At 37.0% G+C, this 19,945-nt stretch overlaps 1 protein-coding gene across 2 annotated transcripts; it reads left to right on the top strand.

The window, feature by feature from the left end:
- The first annotated feature begins 2,405 nt into the window (after positions 1 to 2,405).
- Positions 2,406 to 19,393, top strand: LOC102915733 (prolactin-7D1-like). 2 transcript variants are annotated; one of them, XM_076573104.1, is made up of 7 exons: positions 2,406 to 9,563; positions 10,933 to 10,974; positions 11,845 to 12,020; positions 12,832 to 12,870; positions 15,011 to 15,118; positions 16,922 to 17,101; positions 18,163 to 19,393. In XM_076573104.1, exons 1-7 carry the CDS (start codon positions 9,533 to 9,535, stop codon positions 18,391 to 18,393), a joined length of 807 nt encoding a protein of 268 aa, XP_076429219.1. In that variant the 5' UTR covers positions 2,406 to 9,532; the 3' UTR covers positions 18,394 to 19,393. The 2 variants fall into 2 exon arrangements, with proteins under 2 accessions (XP_076429219.1, XP_076429218.1); XM_076573103.1 differs by having other exon boundaries at positions 11,842 to 12,020.
- The last annotated feature ends 552 nt before the right edge of the window (positions 19,394 to 19,945 follow it).

Below are 19,945 nucleotides of genomic sequence, written 5' to 3'. Positions count from 1 at the left end.
TTCTCAAATAATATATCCTGATTACATATGATCCATATCTCTTATCTCTTTCCCATTCCTTCCCTATTCTCAGTTTCTTTTACCTTCCTTCCCATCTGGATCCAGTCCCTTTCTATCTCTCATTAGAAAACAAAATTAGAAAACAAACAGGCTTCTTAGGGATAATTATTAATGTAAATAATTAATATAATAAACTAAAATAAAAACTAGCACACAAAAACTTTTATCACATTGGATGAAATAAACAAACAAACAACAAGAAAGGAGCTGAGCAGAAGTCATACAAAACAGAGGCCAACTCATTTGCACACTCTGGAACTGCATAAACACATTAAACTGTAAGGCTTAATACACACACACACACACACACACACACACACACACACACACACACACACACACATATGTATAATATACAAAGGATCTAGTTCAGACTCCTGGAGGCTTAGTGCATGCAGACTCAGTCTCTGTGAGTTCATATGTGCCTTGATCATGCTGATTTATAGGGCCTTGTTTTCTTGGTGTCTTCCATCCCCTATGGCTCTTACACTCTGTCTCCTCTTCTCTAGAGTTCCCTGAACCTTGAGGGGAAGGATTTGAGGGAAACACCCCATTTAGGGCTAAGTGTTCCAAGGTCTCTCACTCTCTACTTAATATCTGGCTATGGGTCTCTGTATTTGCTCCCATCTGCTGCAGGAGGAAGCTTCTCTGAAGATGGCGAAGCAAGGCACTGATTTATGATAATAGCAGACTATCACTAGGGGCCATTTTATTGGTATGTTTCTCTGGGTTTTTTGTTTTTGTTGTTTGTTTGTTTTTGTTTACTCTTTTTAGAACAGTAGTATTGGTTTTTCTCTAGGTCCCTAGGTCCCTAGGTCTCAGGTTCTAGATTACCTAAGTAATGTCAGGTATGGGTTCCATCTTGTGGAGCAGGCTTTGTGCCACCATTGCCCTAGCGTAACCTTCAAGCAGGACATCATGATAGATCAAGGGGTTCCTGACCAGCTTGGAATTTCTCTTTTGGTGGCATTCAGAGTACCTTCCTGTACTACAGATGCTAGAACATAGGTGGAAGCCTCTCTGTAGGCACCAGCTCAACTTCTCCATGTTCAATGAGTTGTGTAGGTTTTGTCTTCAGCAATGGGGCCTAGCCGTTTGTTTGTGGGGGAGCAACCTATAGTCTTGGCAACAGCCTGGATTGTTTGGGTATTCCCATGGAACTTCTTTGGTCAGCAATTCAATTTTATATAACCCAATCCCAGGACTGCAACCTGACAAGATCTTCATTTGATTTCCTTCTCTTATGGGACATAGTAGTCTTTTCTCCAGATACCCAGTGAAGGGCATACTCCCTCAGAGAGATTCCCTGGCTAGATTATTCACCCACTCCAGAGCTCTACCATGAGACTGTCACAGGTCCTCTCACTCTGAGTGCATACTACTGAAGAAGAGTGGCTCAAAGTGTGCTTTTTACCAACTAACACAGGAATCCCATACATCGAATCCCATCAGCAATGGAGTGGCAACAACAGAAAGTCACTGCTGACCACTTCCTTAGGTCCTGACGATTTTCTTCTTTTCCCATTCATATAGGTCCAGAAAAGATAAGAAAATCACACAGGTATCCATAAATAAGATATCATTCTTCCCTTAAAACTAATGAGTATATTTATCTAAGAAGAATCTCTTGAGAATCACTCAAACAGACACTTCTTAGAAGTCTATCAATACTAATATGACCTCAATACAAAAGTAAGACAACTAATATTCCATTTACTCAGTCTGGAGAATTGTGATCATTTCAGGAGAATTCATCTTGTCAGCTGCCTTTAAGCAACCAATGATACAGGCTTGCCTCACAGTCACATCTCTGTAAAGAAAAGTAGATTGCCATGCTGTATTTCCAACAAGTGTTGGGGATTTGCAAATATATAGAGACAATGAGAGATTGTCCAGTCAGCATCTTGATAGACACAAAAGGAAAAGACTTTGATGGGCAGAAGAAAATAGGGTTTTGAGGCAGAAAGCAAAGGAAGAAAAGACTAAAAGAAAGGAAAGATATAAAAGACACATTATGAAGAACAACACGCTGTTATAAGCCTAAACTCACAATCTCAATGTATCTTGCTTTTTAGACCCTCCTAACACATGTTACCAGATCTTTTCCTCATGCCTTTTGTCTTTTCTCTTGCTTTCCTGAAAGTTTCATTTGCATTAGAAGTGTATTTCCTGGGCTGGAGAGATGGCTCAAAGGTTAAGAGCACCGACTGCTCTTCCAGAGGTCCTGAGTTCAATTCCCAGCAACCACATGGTGGCTCACAACCATCTGTAATGAGATCTGGCACCCTCCTCTGTATACATAATAAATAAATAAATCTTAAAAAAAAAAAAAAAAAAAAAGAAGTGTATTTCCTTCATCCATCGGAGTACTTGAGCCCTGGGAGAAACAAAATGAGACCACTCTGCAGATCAGAGTTCATAAGAAATTTATACTACACAGGAAAAATTCCTGATGCCTTCAGACAGCTGTTCAGCCAAACCAATTGCTTTCATCATAGGTGCTGGTATCAGAAACCTTCCTGTGCCTCTGTCTAGGATAATTCCTATTGTGTAGAAAGTCATTATCCAAACTAAACTCTCAGCCCATCTTATCTCTTGAGTCCATGGGACAATGTGGTGAGATCCATGTATACTTCATATCTGAGTTACTGTTTGTCCAATGCATCTAACTCTATGCCACTTTTCATCTTACTGTCTTCTCATCAGTTTGTGCATACTTGTAAACAAAAATATGTTAATTTATCAGCAGGGGATACTTGAAAATAAAATACATCTCAGTTTCATAAAATATAAATTTCACAGTGTTATGTAAGTTCCTAACAATATTGAATTTTAGACTTCTGGTAAAGATTTCACTCAAGAAGAGGCCTCTGTTCAATAGTGCCATATACCTGAAATCTAAATTTTAAGATAAGATTCACTATTCACTATAGCTATTGCTGTCACCCCTAATTCTGCAAAGAGTAGCTAGAAAATATATTCCAGAAAAAAGATAATAGCCACTCCTGCTTTAAGGAGGTCTAGTATACAATCTAGTGATTTCCGTTGAAGATGACAATGGAATCACAACAGCGGTGTCCACACAGAAACAAATCAGACCTAGAAAGTGATTGATAGGATAAAATAGGAAATTAAACATCCTGAGCACTACATATACCAAAAGAGAAGTTAAAAATACCTTTCTCTCAGTAGTTTAGCTGAACTTGTGAGGGATATAAAAACATGTAAATTATTGTACTAATGACAAAGTAAAGAATACTGCTAAAAGAAGCTACAAAATGAATCAGAAAACAGCAAGTGAAACCAAAATTTTGCCAAAGTTTCAGGAATGTGATGGACTAAGTTGAAGTTTTGAAGGATTGATAAGATACTGGGTTCTCAAAAATTTTTGAGTTGGAGCTGCACCTGTGATATTAAGGATAGGCAACACATTTTACTGCAAGTGAGCAATACTCCTAGAACTCGAAAACACAAATGCTTATCTGGTGTGAAAGGTTATGAGAATGTGTAGCTGGGACAAAAAAAAAGATGTTAAAAAAACAGTTAAATATAATGCTGTCACTAATAGAAATTCAACCAAGGCTCTCCAGTGAGGAATGAATCAAAGGGCATAGGAGCCATGGAGGCATGAGCAGCCTGTGGCTGTATTGAGGAAGATACTGAGCAGATAAAACTGAAAAGAGATGTAAGAATAAAGCTGAAAATAATCATGATTGGAAACTAGGAGAGAGGCTGAAGATAAGTTTCTGGCCAATTTTACTTGAAATTAATTTTTGTGTATGGCATTCCCTTTACACCCACTAAAAATGTTCCAGCTTCAATAAGTCACATACTTGACTGAAGTCAAATGGCACTACTAAGTATGTGCTATGCCACAAGAAAAGAGTTTCTCCTGCTCAGCAATGAGGAGTTATAAGCCACTCATCTCTTCAGTGAGTTTGTACTAGATGAGGGAAACTCTTTCCTTCAAACCTTTGTTCAGTTTTCTAAGAGTTTGTGATTCCTTATGATACAGTTTGGATCTGGAGTATCCCTCAAAGCTCATGTTTAAAGCCTTGATATCCAGGCTTTGGAAGTATACTGAGGTGATGAAAAATTTAAAAGATGTTAGAAGCAAGTTAAGACATTGGTGTGTGCCTCAAAGAGGAAATCTCTCTCTATATGTCTCTCTGTCTCTGTCTCTGTCTCTCCCTTCCTCTCCCCCCTCTCCCCCCTCTCTCCCCTCTCCCTATCCTCTCTGTCCTGGGTAAACTCGAGTCTAGTTTGTGTTAGGTGTAGGGCCTGCACTTGAGTGTGGTTGATAGACTAAGTGTCACATCATTGAAGCAATCTGACCCTCTCTCTCCCAGGAGCAATTAGATGCCAATAGCTCCTCCAAGAAAGGTGGGACTTCATGTCAACTTCCCATGTCCACACTAGGATTTTCTCTGGCTTGAATTCATGTGGATCTTTTGTATGTTCTCACAGTTTCTGTGAGTTCACATGCCTTGTGTCTGGAAAACACTGCTGCTTTGAAGTCTTTCACCACCTCTGACTCAGAAAAGCTTTCAGTTCCTTCTTCCATGATGACCCCTGAACCTTGAGGGGAGGGGTGATGAAATAAAGATGTCCCATTTAAGGTCCAACACTCTGAGGTCCCTTGTTTTCTGAACAATGACAAATTGTAAGTCATCACCCCTCTTTTAATTATCTGCTGACAAATTTTAATCTAATTATCACAACCAGGAACACAGAACTGTAAATGGTAAGTCAACGTGATTGCTCCCCAAACTCCCAAGTCCTCACACTTGGGAGTGACCAAAGCCTCCCTATTCCATGACTACAATAGGGAGGCTTTGGTCACACTGAGTATAAGTGACTAGAATATAAATCAGGCTTGTAACTTGCTAAAGTATTTAAGATGGGATTAATAAGGAAAAAAAATCACAAAGAGTTGAGTCACAAAGAGAAGATTTTTGGGAAGTTTGGTGTGGCACCAAAAGAGTACTTCTCATGCAAGTTTGAAAGAAGATTGGATGGAGCAGGTGCTTCTTAAATACTATAATGTGTAGAGAACAGCTCACTAAAATATTATCTCTAATTGAAAATTGCTTCATGGCATTTTGGATTCCATCAGAGACAGTGAGAAAGAGAACACATATAGAGATAGGGTATTAAAGTGAAATGGATTAGCTCACATGGTAACGGGTAATTATGTCTACAAAAATATCATACATTGTACATTTTATACTGACAGTTATTAAGCTTGTGGTCACTGACTGACTGGGAAGTATGGCACATGCCAGCTAGGACATTACCTGAGGACATGAAATAAAGTGGAATTTCTATGTTCTTGGGAAATAAGATCCTTTGGTTTTGGGCCCTGTTAGAAGAAAGCTGTGGATTATATGTAGTGGCTACAAGGTCAGACTGGAGCCAGTCATACACAAGGAGCCAGGTAGGATGGCAATGTTCTGTTTGTAGGTGAGAAGGTGCCTGTTCTCCTATGAACTCTTGGCCAGGACAAAGTGTTAACTTTCTACATGAAGGCCACTCAGATGATCTGTGCATGTTTCTCAAGGTGATGAACATTAATGACTTCTGGGTAAAAATATATGTACAAATCATTTATTTATAGTATAGTATAGTATTGTATAGTATATCCTGACTGCGGTTTCCCCTTCCACCTCTTCTCCTAGACCCCTCCCCCACAACCACCTCTCCTCCATTTTGGTGTTGGATGTTTTTGCTCTTTTAGGGATCCTACCACCCAGCTTCCAAATAAATCACACACAGAGGCTTATTCTTAATTACAAATGCCAGGCCTTAGGATGGCTTATTTCTTGCCAGTTTTTCTTAACTTTAAATTATTTTATCTACCTTTTATCTCTGGGCTTTTTTCTTTCTCTATTCCTGTATAACTTTTCTGTCCTTCTTACTCCATGTCTGGTTGTGTAGCTGGGTGGCTGGGTGGCTGGCCCCTGGAGTCCTCTTCCTTCTCTGGCTACTCGTCCTCCCTCCCAGATTTCTCCTTCTATATATTCTCTCTGCCTTTGAGCCCCACCTATCCTTTCTCCTACCTTGCTATTGGCCGTTCAATTCTTTATTAGACCATCAGGTGTTTTAGACAGGCACAGTAACATAGCTTCACAGAGTTAAACAAATGCAACAAAAACAAAAGTAACACACCTTAAAATAATATTCTACAACACCATTTCAATCCAGAATAGGGCAGGCCTCCCATGGGTATCAACGAAAGATGGCATATCAAGTTGTAGTAAGACTACGTACCTCCTCTAAAATTAAGGCTAGGCAAGGTAACCCAATATGCTGAATAGGGTTCCAAAAGCCAGCAAAAGAGTCAAAGACAGCCCCTATTCCCACTATTAGGAGTTCCATCAAAAGACTAAGCTTCACAACTGTCACATATATGCAGAGGGCCTAGATTTGTCCCATGCAGACTCCCTGATTATTGGTTCAGTCTCTGTGAGCTCCTATCAGCCAAGGTTAGTTGATTCTGTGGGTTGTTTTTTGACGTCCTTGACTTCTCTGGCGCCTACCAGTCCTGCTGCATTACCTCAATCCTACAGATTTTCCTGCCTATGGGGTGTGCTTGGGTAAAGGTGACATAGAGATTGTGGGAGTGGTGAGTCAATGACTGCTCCAGCCTCAGACCCATGCCGTGAGAGGGAGTCCACCCCTGACATTGCCTGGAGGGACAGGACCTAATGGCTAGATAGTCCAGAGACTTGGGATGGAACCAAACACAACTGGAGAAAGAAAAAAAATGCCAATGTAATGACATCTAATGATATTCTGCTATACTCATAGATGGGTGTCTAGCCCAATTGTCATTAGAGAGACTTCACAGAGCAACTGATGGAAACAGATGTAGAGACCCACAGCCAAACGTTAGGTCCTGCTTGGGGAATCCTGCTAGAGAGAGGGAGGAAGGACTGTATAAATTCCTTTTTTCACTATTATAATTAAATACCCAACAAAAGAAAGTTTGATGAGCAAAGGTTTATCGAGGCTTAAATATCAAGGGATACAGCATATTATGGCAGGAAGGGTGAGATAGCTACTCACACTACCTCCACAATTAGGAAAAAAAATGAGAATGCTGGTGGTCCATTTCCTTTGTCATTTTTATTCAGTCTGAGACACAGTCAATGAGTGCAATGGGGCTATCTACATTTCAGATGAGTCATTACCCCTAAGGGACTCAGATGGTAGGAATGTAAGCTATTTCAGCTGCTATGGAAGTCAGTGTGGAAGATTCTCAACAAGCTAGAAATAGATTCAACGTCAATGGAAACATAGTAGTATGGGAAAACACTTCATTTTATATAAAATTATCTGGCTCTGCTAACAATTACTTTGGTTCTTGACTTAGCATGCACAGTGGAACTTACTTTGACTAAAAGGTAAACATTCTTGCAAATGGTATTTCTTCAGTAACTTGGGTTTGAGATGTGCAATGGTCCCCAAATGTGTGGTGTTGTTCTAATTATTGTCTTCCAATTTGCTGATGTTATAGATGGATTTGGCTGTGAGACAGCATGATTCAGTAGCCAATGTTTGCAAAGAATGGGCATTATCACTTAATGCTCATCATAAGAACGTCCAACAGGTGTGAGCTGATGGTGGCATTCAGCCGATGAGAGATTTTTAAAAGTTACTAAGCTATTACTGAAATAATGAAAATTCCTGTTGCTTATTTCAGTTGTTTCCTCCAAGTACAAATGTGGAGAACGAAGACTGGGAGTCACTTTTGTATTTAGGCCTTTACAAGATAGTGTCATTCTCAATGAGGCATCTGGCTTCCTTATTTGGAATTCCTTTCAGTGAGCAAAGGAACTGGTAATTTGAAGAACTCACATGCTCAGCTTAGTCAGTAGGTAATAAGCCCTTTCTGGCATGCAGCACCAGCTGCCTTTTCAGAACACTTCCTGATTCTCACGGCCTTTAGATTGCTCTGTGGTCAATGCCTTTTCACTGATAGATTTTTCTACTGAAAGTTTCAAAGACTGTATGAAAATAACTACCCTGCATTCTCTCCTTTCCTTTAAACAAATAAATTCAGCTTACATTTCATATTTGAAGGTAAGACTCTCCAATTCTGGTATACATTATGACCTCAGCAGAAAAGAATACCTAACACTTTCTTTCACTAAAATGTGATGTATGATATCTGTGGAAAAATGTATCCCAATATAGGAATGTTACATCATTTTTATCCTCTTGACTCTGTTTCTAAGTCCACCCAATTGCCGATCAGTGGTCCAAAAGTATTTGGGGTTTTCATTGGTTGGACATTCACCAAAGCACCACATTATTTTCTTCCACATCAATAACAGATCATATCTTGCACCTTTTCCTCCAATCGTTGATTCATCAGTCAGGTATCATAATGTCTTAGAGAGTTCTTATGAGCTGTTCAACAATGAGGCACACCTGACAATAAATATAATAAAGACTCTTGATAATGTATTTAATATGCACAGTATTTCATCAGAGAAATCATGTAATGATATGCCCCTTGCTATGTTTGCATTATTAGAAGAAATCTCACTAGGACCGAGGTGGGAAACCCCAGTGTTGCCTGAGTTTCATAGTTGCAGATGTCACTGAGAGCCTTACTCAGTCCAAGTGAAGGAAATTACCAAATAAGCCAGATGTATATGTTCAACGAACAGTCACACAGCAACTTGTATAGGTGCAACTAAACATGTCTTAGATTTAGGTCCAGGTCCATAAAAAAAATCTATATTTATTTCTGTAACCTGGCTGATAATACATGATTAAGAATATTTTTGATCCATTGGGGGACTTTGATGTTTTAAGTTAATGAGAATTACTCTCTTAAAAGACTCCCTTAAACATCAGTATTTATACTCTATATTACTCTTGTTACATGCCTAGAGTGTAGAAATGAGCACTTTAAATTATGCCATAGATATTGATTAAAACTTCCGAAGGTTAAATTTCTCAATATTGGGGATTCTTACTGTGGCTTGTGTTCTAATGTTCAAGAAAAAACCAAAACCAAAACCAAAAAAACCTGAAAAACCTAAGTCCTCCCATCAAGATCCAGTGAACATTTTAGAAGAGGTGATGGAAATACTTAAGAACTGGAGAAGAGAATACAGGTCCAGGCAATCACTGTTTTCTTATAGTATGAGAGTGCCTTCAGACTTCTTGGTTTGCAGAGATAGCTGTGGTGATTAGCAACTTAACTAGCCCCCTAGATATCACCCTGAAATTAACTAAGTAATGCTTATATGACTGCTTTAGTCATCATGCTAATGAGGTGCTAATCCTTGAGAAGGAAGAATCATGGAGTCTCCATCTAGAATTTCAGAGTTTACTTCCTCCTGTACCCAAGCAGTGTGTGGCCTTAGGCATGGTGTACTGGACTATATAGTAGGTAGGACTGCAGTGAATCAGCATTCCTGGGACAGCAGGCAAACTGTGCTGAGACTTTACAGGGATGCTGCTGCTTTCCACCCAACCATGCTTCTGTAAGTAATTCTTCCCCTAAGTTCCTCTAAGTGACTTTAAATATTGCATTCCTTTACAACATTTGTTAGGACATTTTACATTTTGCTGTCATCTTTGTGCTAAGTGAATGGGTATCTGTTCCTGGTTAACCAAGATGAATAAAACCAGGTCTCTAAGAAGTACTTTCTAATCATTGCTCTAAAATGCATGCATTCTTGGATTAAGGTTCTTAAAAGAGAATCTCTTTCCTGCAGACATGTAGAAATGTCTAGAGGTAGTTTATATTTTCTTAATTTACCTAAGGTAGAAAAGATGAATATTGCCAGCATCTAGTCATAGGAACAAAAATTGTGTTTATACAATACTCAAATGTCCAAGAGCATTCCAGAAAATGAATGATGTGTCTTCTAAAATTAAAATTGCTTTCATTTATTTATTTACTGGAATAACATTATAAGAATTGTGAACTGAATTTCTAACAAGTTCAGAGGGAAGAAAGTATTATCTTCTCATTTTTAAGTTTTTATGAGCTGCTTAACTGGAGCGCACTTAATCACAGCACCAATTATGGGGACATAATAGATAAGGCTTGCGGATGTGGATCTATACATCTTTGACAATGTAAATCTAGTAAAATACTCTTTCAAAATATGGACATTAAAGCTGGGCAGCAGTGGTGCATGCCTTTAATCCCATCCTCAGGAAGCAGAGCCAGGCAGATCTCTGTGACTTCAAGGCCAGCCTGGTCTACAGAGTGAGATCCAGGACAGGCACCAAAACTACATGGAGAAGCCCTGATAGGAAAACCCATATATATATATATATGAACATTGTACTATTATTTACTTTAGATAATATTTCTAAGTAAAATGAATCAGTAACAAGCATGTATATATTGAGACAGGGTCTCTCCACATAATTATGACTGGTCTGGCACTCGCTATGTAAACCAAGTTGACTTCAAAGTCATTGAGATCTACTTGCCTTTGTCTCCTGAATACCGATTTTAAAAGTGTGCTCTGCCATGCCTGGGTCTTATATTGATTTTTATGAAGTGAAAAGCTAAAATAATTTATAGCCTTGTACTAATCTTTAAATCCTTCAGATAACAAATGGAAAGAATTTATACCTGTATCTATTTAATACATAAATATTGATTATATATAATAATTTTGGGAAAGCACATAGATTTTTGTAAATTTACTTTCTGTATGGAAATTATCTAAAATAATATTTATTTTGCATGTGAAGTATTGATGGTTGTCTTGAATGCTACATAGTTTTTTTTTTTTCAGTTATTTTGAGTACTTGAGTCTAGATGTTTTCCTTGAATAAAATTTACTAGTTCTCTAATTTTCTGTTGCACATTTCTAATTGGATTTATCTAAGGTTCTCTGGAACACAAGTGTTTTCAGACTAGTGCCACTAAAGGTAAGCATAACATTCTGGATCATGTTGGTGGGCATGTAAATTATTTTGACACATTAGGCTTTGTGTTTGTCCATTAGTAAAAGTTAAATTGGTGTTGAAACCATTTTGATCATTGTAGGAATACTAGTTTAAAGAAGGTTCATTTACAAAGAGAGAGAAGTGGATACAGTCAATATTACTAGAGCTTCTTGGAACAACTGATCAAAAGGAAAATCATTTAACCTTTTAAGTGTTTTCTTTTTATCAATAGAGGTTGGTAATATTACATAGCATCAGTCTACCCACAGAGTTATTGTAAAACCTGTAAAAACTTATGGCAAAATTCCCATATATGGAATTATTATGGTGAGTCTAAATGCAGCCTGTAGGGTCCTTCCCATGATAGGATTCTCTTCAAACTCAGTATTAAACAATTGATAATAATACACTTGTTCTTGTTAGGCATGATAATGAAGCAATGTCAGGGATGTTGACCTTGTCCTGATACAAATATTGCCTACCAAGTACAACACAATCTTTGAGAGAGTAACTAATGAAAATCACCATAAATTCTCCAGACATTAAATCATCTACAAAGAATGATTCTAAAACATTTACCCAAAATTAACTTAGGGTATAAATGTTTGAAAGTTTCAGATATCAGTCTAACATGTGGGAAATCGCTGGTTTCCCAAACTGTAGAAATGTTCAAGTTAATTATGTAATTATATTTGCACAGTGGAAGATGCTTATTTAATCTCACAGCTGTATAGTATCAAACCATGCAGTCGCAGGAACTGTGGACAAACAAAATGACTCTTGATAAGAAGGTGGAAGTACCATTGGTAACATCAGACAAATAGATCTCCACATCCTGTTTCTGTAAAGCAGGAATGCTCCTGTTGATACTGGTGTTAACTTTGCTTCTGTGTGAGAATGTTGCCCCTTTGCCTGTGAATGCCCCTGGAGCTGGACAAGGTGAAGTCTACCTCCAGGACTTGTTTGATCATGCCCTCATGCTGTCTTATAACATCAGTGAACTCAATAGGGAAATGCGCAAGATGTTTGTAAGTACCTCACTTATCTTCTTCCTGTCAATAATTATACTGCAACACATTTAAAATTATTGTAAGCCAAATTTCTAATTAAATATCTGTCTAGATTTAAAGAAATTAGCTACTGAGAAATAGAACATTGAAGAACAAGATAGTTTCATGAAAGTTCAAAGATTTACAAAGCTTTCAGTGATTTTTGAAATTATTTCTACTTAACTATTAAAAGAGTATCAGTTTGAACCAATGAAGAACAAGTGGTGACATAACACAGATATATATATATATATATATATATGTATGGTGATATTTGGCTCAATTTCTACAGGAAGATTATTGTTAAAACACAACTGTCACATAAAATCCTAAAAGATGAAGCTGGAGAAAAACTCTGACTTCCTCATCTATTTTGTACACAGCCAGTCTCTGCTGACATCTTCCCCTTGGCATTGTACATAGCCAATAGAGGAGCAGTGTATTGCGTTGAGTCCAGTGGAATTAATAGAATGAATCTAATTTCGTAGGATTCAAGAATAGGAAAAAAAATTAGCTTTTCAGAAACTCCTTAATGCCAGGAGTCACGGTTTAAAGATTTCATTGGACGAATCATTCAATGGGAGTAATGGGTTAGAAGTGAAATAGGTTCAATAATTTTGATATCTGCATGTTACCTGTTCAGTCAGTTATTGTCGGGGGTGTGACAATAGACATGTCTTCAGTACGACAATGCCCACTTAATAAATGTGACTCTGAAGTTATAATAAATATGCATTCATGTTGCTTTTCACTTACAAATTTTTCTTTCATTTCCCTTATTCTATCTCAGTTCATCAATGACTTCTCTTCGAAGACATTCTTTAAATTTGTGAGTACCTCATTTATTTCCATTCCCCCTCCCTACAAAGCCTTCATGCTAATGGTTTCATTGCAATTTAAGTAAGAAAATGTCATTAACCAAATTCAAGTAATACATTTCCACAGGTAAACGATTCCACTGCCTTTATAAAGCAAACAAACATTCTTTGCAGAAGAATGGGAAAGCTTCAAGAAATCTCATTTGCTGAGATAATTATGATTTCTCATTTTTCTCTAAATCTGTGTATTTTATTTTATTTATATTTGTATCTGAGATATCAATCTGTAAGAATGTGGTGGAGGAAGAAAAATAATTTTCTGGTTTCACTGAGAAGAAGTACAATTGTTTTATAGTTAGTTATGTGTAGGAAACAGAAGCACACTGGCCTAAATCCATGTCACAGAAGGGCACTAATTTTTTTTTTTGAAGTCTTATTTAAAGGTGTCCAGTGGTAACGTTCATTCAATGGGACTGCAGGCTGGCAAGTGAAAATAGGCTCTCTCCTCCCAATGACTGTGTGCTATCTGCTCAAGGTCTGTCAGTGTGAAGGAGAAAAACAGATAAGGCTTGAGTACAATAACAGTCATCAAGAGACTATGTCCCCACCTTTGTAGTAAACACCTTTTCGTATCATTTTTTTATTCATGAATTTCTCATTCCTCATTCTTGATTGACATTCTTTCAAATTCTTAACATTCCTGACAATCCTTTAAGTTTTACACATTAGCTGAATATGTTTTTAGATAATGTGTAGCTTAATAATATATTTAGATAACTATAATATTTAAATGATAATATATAAAATATTATGTAATAATTAATCATTTATGAGTGTTACTGGAGGGCTTCTCTCCAGGTTCCACCAACCCCCACAGTCCCACAATCCACATATAAAATAATCACTCAGACACTTATATTACTTAGAAACTGTATGGCCGTGGCAGGCTTCTTGCTAACTGTTCTTATATCTTAAATTAACCCATTTCTATAAATCTATACCTTGCCATGTGGCTGGTGGCTTGCCGGCATCTTTACATGCTGCTTATCCTGGAGGTGGCTGCAGTGTCTCCCTCCCCTTCTTCCTGTTTCCCCAATTGTCCTCTCTCCTTGTCCCGCCTATACTTACTGTCTGGTCACTGGCCATCAGTGTTTTATTTATATAGAGCGATATTCACAGCAATGCGTTTTTAATTTTTCCTGCTTTATTTTCTTAAAATGGTCAGTTTGTTATGCTTACTTACTTTTGTCAAATTTGACACAATTCCAGTCAAGATTCACGATTAAGTGTGAATGGTACATGTGCATATATTCACTGGGAACAGAAAGAAAATGTGTAGTTTTAAAATGCCTAGCTAAAAGAAATATTTGGACCAACAGGAAACAAATGATTAATAAATACAGATGTGCATTTACTGCAGCATTAGACTCAAATCTAAAGGAAGACTATTCTTAAAACATGTTGTGTTTTTCAGTTTTGCCATTTCTAGGGCTTTTGATCACTATACAAAAATTTGGAATTAATGACAAAACAAGGGAAAAGTAAATAGGAATGGATGACAGATTAGAAAGTCAGATGAAAAATTAAACGAGATTACTTAGCTACAGGGAAAAATGGTTAAAGATTCATTCTCTTAAAGTAGCTGGAGGGCTTCTCTCCAGCTTTGGGTCGCCAGCCCCATGGTACCATCTGCAGGTTGTCCAGGTGATTGTCTACAGTCACAGCATTGATTTGTACCACCTGAATCCCGGTAGCCACACCTCCCCCGTGTCATTCCCACAACAGCTCAGGCAGAGGCCTGCCCGAGCCCCTTCCTCAGTTTTTGTCGAAGGCATATGTAAATATCCTAGCACCATTTTTTTTTTATCAGCATCTACTTTTATTTGAGCCTCAAAGGAGTAGATCTCCACCAGTGGTATGTCCTGTTCATCTATCAGTGTGTATTTGGTCTTCCCAGCCACCCGGCCAAGCTGCACAATGCCCAATTTAAAGTCGGTCATGGCCGGACCCACCCTCTGCTCCACTCGCTGGGGTTTCATGCAGTGTTTATTTGTAAAAAATTACACCTATAGTTAATAATATTTTGGTTACAAGTTCATTTATTCAATTTCCAAATTCTGTCTAACTCCATTTCTTTTTTAATATTTGCAGATGTTGGACTTGTACAAGAATGAGAAGACTATGTCCAAGATGTTGGATAGCTGCCACACTGTCCCCGTCAACATCCCACAAACAATAAAGGAAGCCCGAAAGTTATCAGTGAGTCCTTAATTTTCATTGAAATAGCTGAAGCTGTGCCCTGGCTTTGCCATGCTGGAACTTTTTAAAGTACTGCAATAGGTGTGGTAATCACAGGAGCACAAACAAAGAGTAAGAGTGAGTAGCAGAATAAAAATCATGATGTACAGTTGATAAATTACAGGAAAATCAATTACTAAATAATATTGTAACACATCTCCATGAAGTGGCCTTTTAGAGTATTCTAGCTCCCCAATGTTGTGTCAGTGGAAATTTCCTTATTTTTCTGTAGGAAATGTTGAATGGACTAGGACACCACTATATAAATAGACATTCCTGTGTATACTTAAGATACACAAAATAATTGTCTTAATTATACATTATGTATCATTGGCACATTTTTCATTGCTGATTACCATGATAAGCCTTCTTTATTTCAAGACTGTACTGATTCTCCATCTACTTCTTATCTGTTCAGTCGTCTGTGAGTTTATACTTTCTTCTCTGTCTTAACTGAAAGCATCTGAACAAGGGGTCCAGTAAATTCAATGTGAACAAGGGGTCCAGTAAATTCAATGTAATGTTCCTCAGAAAGAAATCATGCCCTCAGTTATGATGAGAAGTTTTGCATATAACAGAGAATGTAATTTATAATTGTTATGATTGGTAGTTTGGATTCCCTAACATAACTTATCCTCAAATTAGTTGACTTGAACATCATGTGAAAATAATAAGTGAAAGTGAAGGAAGAAGAAGGGAATGAAGAAAACCTTTTCTAGAGACCTATTCAATGACTAGACATTTTAGAGTCCTTTATTGACATTCTTTCAAGTAACCCTCCTAAATGCTAACTGATAAGAGAAGCCAGAGTTCTGAAAACTTTCAAAGAATTTATAATCCCAATATATTGTCAGTATAGAGTGGAAGCTTCACATAACTCGAGCCCTCGCTCCAAATCATATAACACAATGCTTCCAGCAGCCTATTTTACTTCCTATTTGAACTGTTCCTTTCTTCTACATCTTTTATGTCTTTCTGTTGCAATATCCATTGGATTCCTTTCTACTGTTCATAGTAGCATCTACTAAAGTAACCAAGACACATAGCAAGCATTTTAAATTTAGAGATGAATTTCTTGAATGAATTTGCCAATTCAAATTTCTTGTATGAATTTGAATCTACACACTGGAGATTCAAAATTCCATTGTCATTCTATTAATGCTATTATTAAAGGCAAAGCAAGGCCATGGTTTTTCACCAGCACTTACCATCTAAAGTATCACTTATCATTGAGACTGAGAGAAGCACATTTATTAGTGTCAGGTTGTCTTCATAATATTTGTGCATTAATATGCTAAAGGGCATTAAAATAAGTATGATTTCAAACACTATACCTTACTTGTTTTATAAATCTAGTTGAATGATTTGTCATTGACAGTGATGGCATGGATCTTTCCTAAATCCAGTCCCTGGGCACATACTTCATCCCCCAAAGCCTTGCATTCTCATGACAAAGAAAAATCTAACATCTAAGAACTTAGAGGAGGTCAGATTGTAGGATTCAGATGGAAAACAAAATATAATCAATAGGAAGCTCATTTTAAAAGTAATTATTTATATAGCATAATATTTCATTTTAGCAGACTGTAGTTCTGAATGTTCTAATGTGTAAAATTCTACCCTATTTTCATATATAAAATACTCAGTGTTCGCTTTCGAATTAAATGGACATTTTACTTCAGCATCTCTGATTACAAATTAAATGTAAACAATATTTCTGTATTTCATTTCTCTTAACGTAATTGATCAATTATGGATGCATAGCTTGAAGACTTTCTGAAAATAACACTGAATCTAATGGGAACCTGGAATGACCCTTTACACTACCAAGTGGCCAAACTCACTGGTATGCCAGGAGCCAATGATGCTATCCTGTCCACAGCAAAAGATATTGCGGCCCAAAACAAACAGCTTCTAGAACTCATCAAATGGATACTCAACACGGTGAGCAGTCTTCTTAAAATCCACTTTTCTAATTCATAAAATAGATTACTTCTCAATAATACATTTTGACACACCCCACTTAGCAAGAACAAAATTTAGTCAACTAATCTTGTATGCAGCCTAGCCACTTCAGAGATTGTTTGGGCTAGGGTTTCTATTACTATGATAAAATATGACCAAAAGCAACTTGGGGAGGAAAGTGGGTTTTGTTTTTGTTTTCAATTTACACTTCCACATCACTGTCCATTATCTAAGGAAGTCAGACAGGAATTCAAGGCATGAACCTAGAGGCAGGAACTGAAGCAGAAGCCATAGAGGAACTTACAAGCTTGCTCAGCCTGTTTCTTCACACAACAAAGGATCACCTGCCCAGGAATGGCACACACCTATGCTCTAGAAATGCCCTATAGACTTACCTACAGACAATGTAATGGATGTATTTTTTCAACTGTAGTTCTTCTTCCCAGATAATTCTATTTTGTGTAAAGTTGATGGAGATGGCTCAGCAGTTAAGAGCACTGACTGCTCTTCCAGAGGACCCTGGTTCAATTCCCAACACCCATGTAACAGATTACAACTGTTTGTAACTCCAAGATCTGACTCCCTTATATAGATGTACGGGCAGGCAAAACACCAATTCACATAAAATAAAAATAAATAAATTAAAAACAACAATAGTGGCAGGAACTGACATAAAAGTTTAATGATTCCTCATAGTCATTGGGAAATTATTTTTCCTAGGTGGAGTGAAATACACTAGATCTCGTAACAAACACCTCTAGCCCATCAGCATCCACTGGTATTGCTTTTCTGTTATTTCATCATCCTATTTTTAAAGGAAATAATTTATCTCTTATAAAATTAATATAAGAAAACATGGACATGAGTCCGGATTCTAGTTGTCAGATTACCCAGCATTAGAAATGTGAAATTCAATGTCTATAACTGAAATTTCACATTATTAATGTTTCTCTAAATATAATTCAATATTTATAAGGAAAAAAGGACTAACAAACAAGCAGTGTAAATAACAGATGACTGACTATCATTTTGGTCTTTAGGTTCATCCGGGAATTAAAAATGAAGACTATGCTGAGTGGTCAGATCTGGAATCTTTGAAGGCATCTGATGAAAAGACTTGCCTCTCTGCTTTATTTAAATTGTCCTTCTGCTTGGGGGCTGACACAAAGAAGGTTGACCTTAATCTCAAATACCTGATATGTTCCTTTATTGGTGGCAATACCTGCTCGTCCTCAAGGTTGAAAAATGATTTCTATGACCCAGTCTTTTGAAGGTTCTTTTTAATTTTATACATTTGAAGACATACATGTATTTAGAGGGTCTCTTTAAAGAAGTAAAAATAGACATATTAAATTTACTAAAGTATAAGAAAATTTGTCATTAGCTTTTTTTTTTCATTTAGTCCTAAATGTAACAAGAACATTGAAACACTTTGATCACAAATGACAAATGTTTTATTGGAAATTTCAAGCAATTTATAACTTAGAATCATAAAAAAATAATGTTGATCAAGTTATAAAAAACAAAACATGAGATCAGAATTAAAAGGAGAGCTAAGCTACTGATAGTATGGACATGTTGGGATACCTTAAGAACAGCCGGCATGTCTTTAAGCCAAATGCCAGTGAAACGACAGAAAATACCATTTCCATGTGACTGTAGTATGGCAGCATCTAAGAACTTTTTGAACTGAAAGTAGTAGGGTTTAAACATAGGATGGTATGAGATGGAACTACCTTCAGCCATACTCTTTTAAATTATCATTTTTTTAGAACCATCATTGACACAGTCAATATGTTCTCTTCTCTCTGAGTCTATGAGTCTTTTTTGTTCTATTTCAACTTACCTTAAAATAACTACTTAATACATTTATGTTCTCTTATGGCTCAAATCAGATATCAGGAAAGGCAGAAAAGAGATGGTCAATTTCTACAATGCTGCACTAATTGCCTCTTGATATCCATTCCTTTGAATTTGTCAGAATGGGAAGGAGGCTTAAGAAAAAATAAGATTCTTTCATTACCCACTTATATGGTGATATCAAAGACTTACTGCTGACAAGATTAAATTCACTCTCAGTAGTAGTTGACTCGTTCATGGGGCACACTAGCATTTGCCTAAAACACCTACTAGAGAGTACTTCAAGTTACAATATCTTTATCAACGTAAATCCTCTACATACGTTTTTCTATCCACTCTATAGCTCAGCCATCTGTCTCACACTCTACAATCTGTATTGTAGATCCCCTCATCTTTAAGGAACACTACCAAAAAAAAAACCAAAAGAAATCAATAAAAGTGTGCATTATACCAACTGACACAAATATCATGCAAGAGGACTTCCCCAACAGTGGAGTGATAACAGTGCTGGGTTAGAGCTGACCTCTTCCTAGGGTTGCTACCAGTTCTCTCTTCCTCCAGTTCATATGGATCCAGACTAGATCAGAAAGTAAAATTTCTTAGTCTATTTTCACCAGAGTTTGAGGGTTCTTATTATTCCTTTTTTTGAAATCCATGACTAATTTTATGTAGAATAAAATCACCTTAAACTAGGTCATGTAGACATTTGCTATGAGGTCACTGATCTCAATACACCCTCACTATAAAGCTAAAACACCTAATATTCTCTTTATGTTGTTTGGTGAACAGTACAGAATTCAGCTTGTTAGCTGTCTCTAAGAAACCTAAAATGTGAGCTTTTCAACTGAAAGATCTCCTTAAAGGGAATTGAATTGCTAGGCTGTATTTCCTATGCACGTCAGGGAGTTTCAAAGATTCCTAGATAATGAGAGACAACAACATTTTGACAGACGTGTAAATAGA

This window comes from Peromyscus maniculatus, chromosome 5 (genome assembly GCF_049852395.1).
Source record: "Peromyscus maniculatus bairdii isolate BWxNUB_F1_BW_parent chromosome 5, HU_Pman_BW_mat_3.1, whole genome shotgun sequence".
In the NCBI taxonomy this organism is placed as follows: domain Eukaryota; kingdom Metazoa; phylum Chordata; class Mammalia; order Rodentia; family Cricetidae; genus Peromyscus; species Peromyscus maniculatus.
Note: the sequence above shows the minus strand (reverse complement) of the source record. Positions and strands in the feature narration are given on the sequence as shown.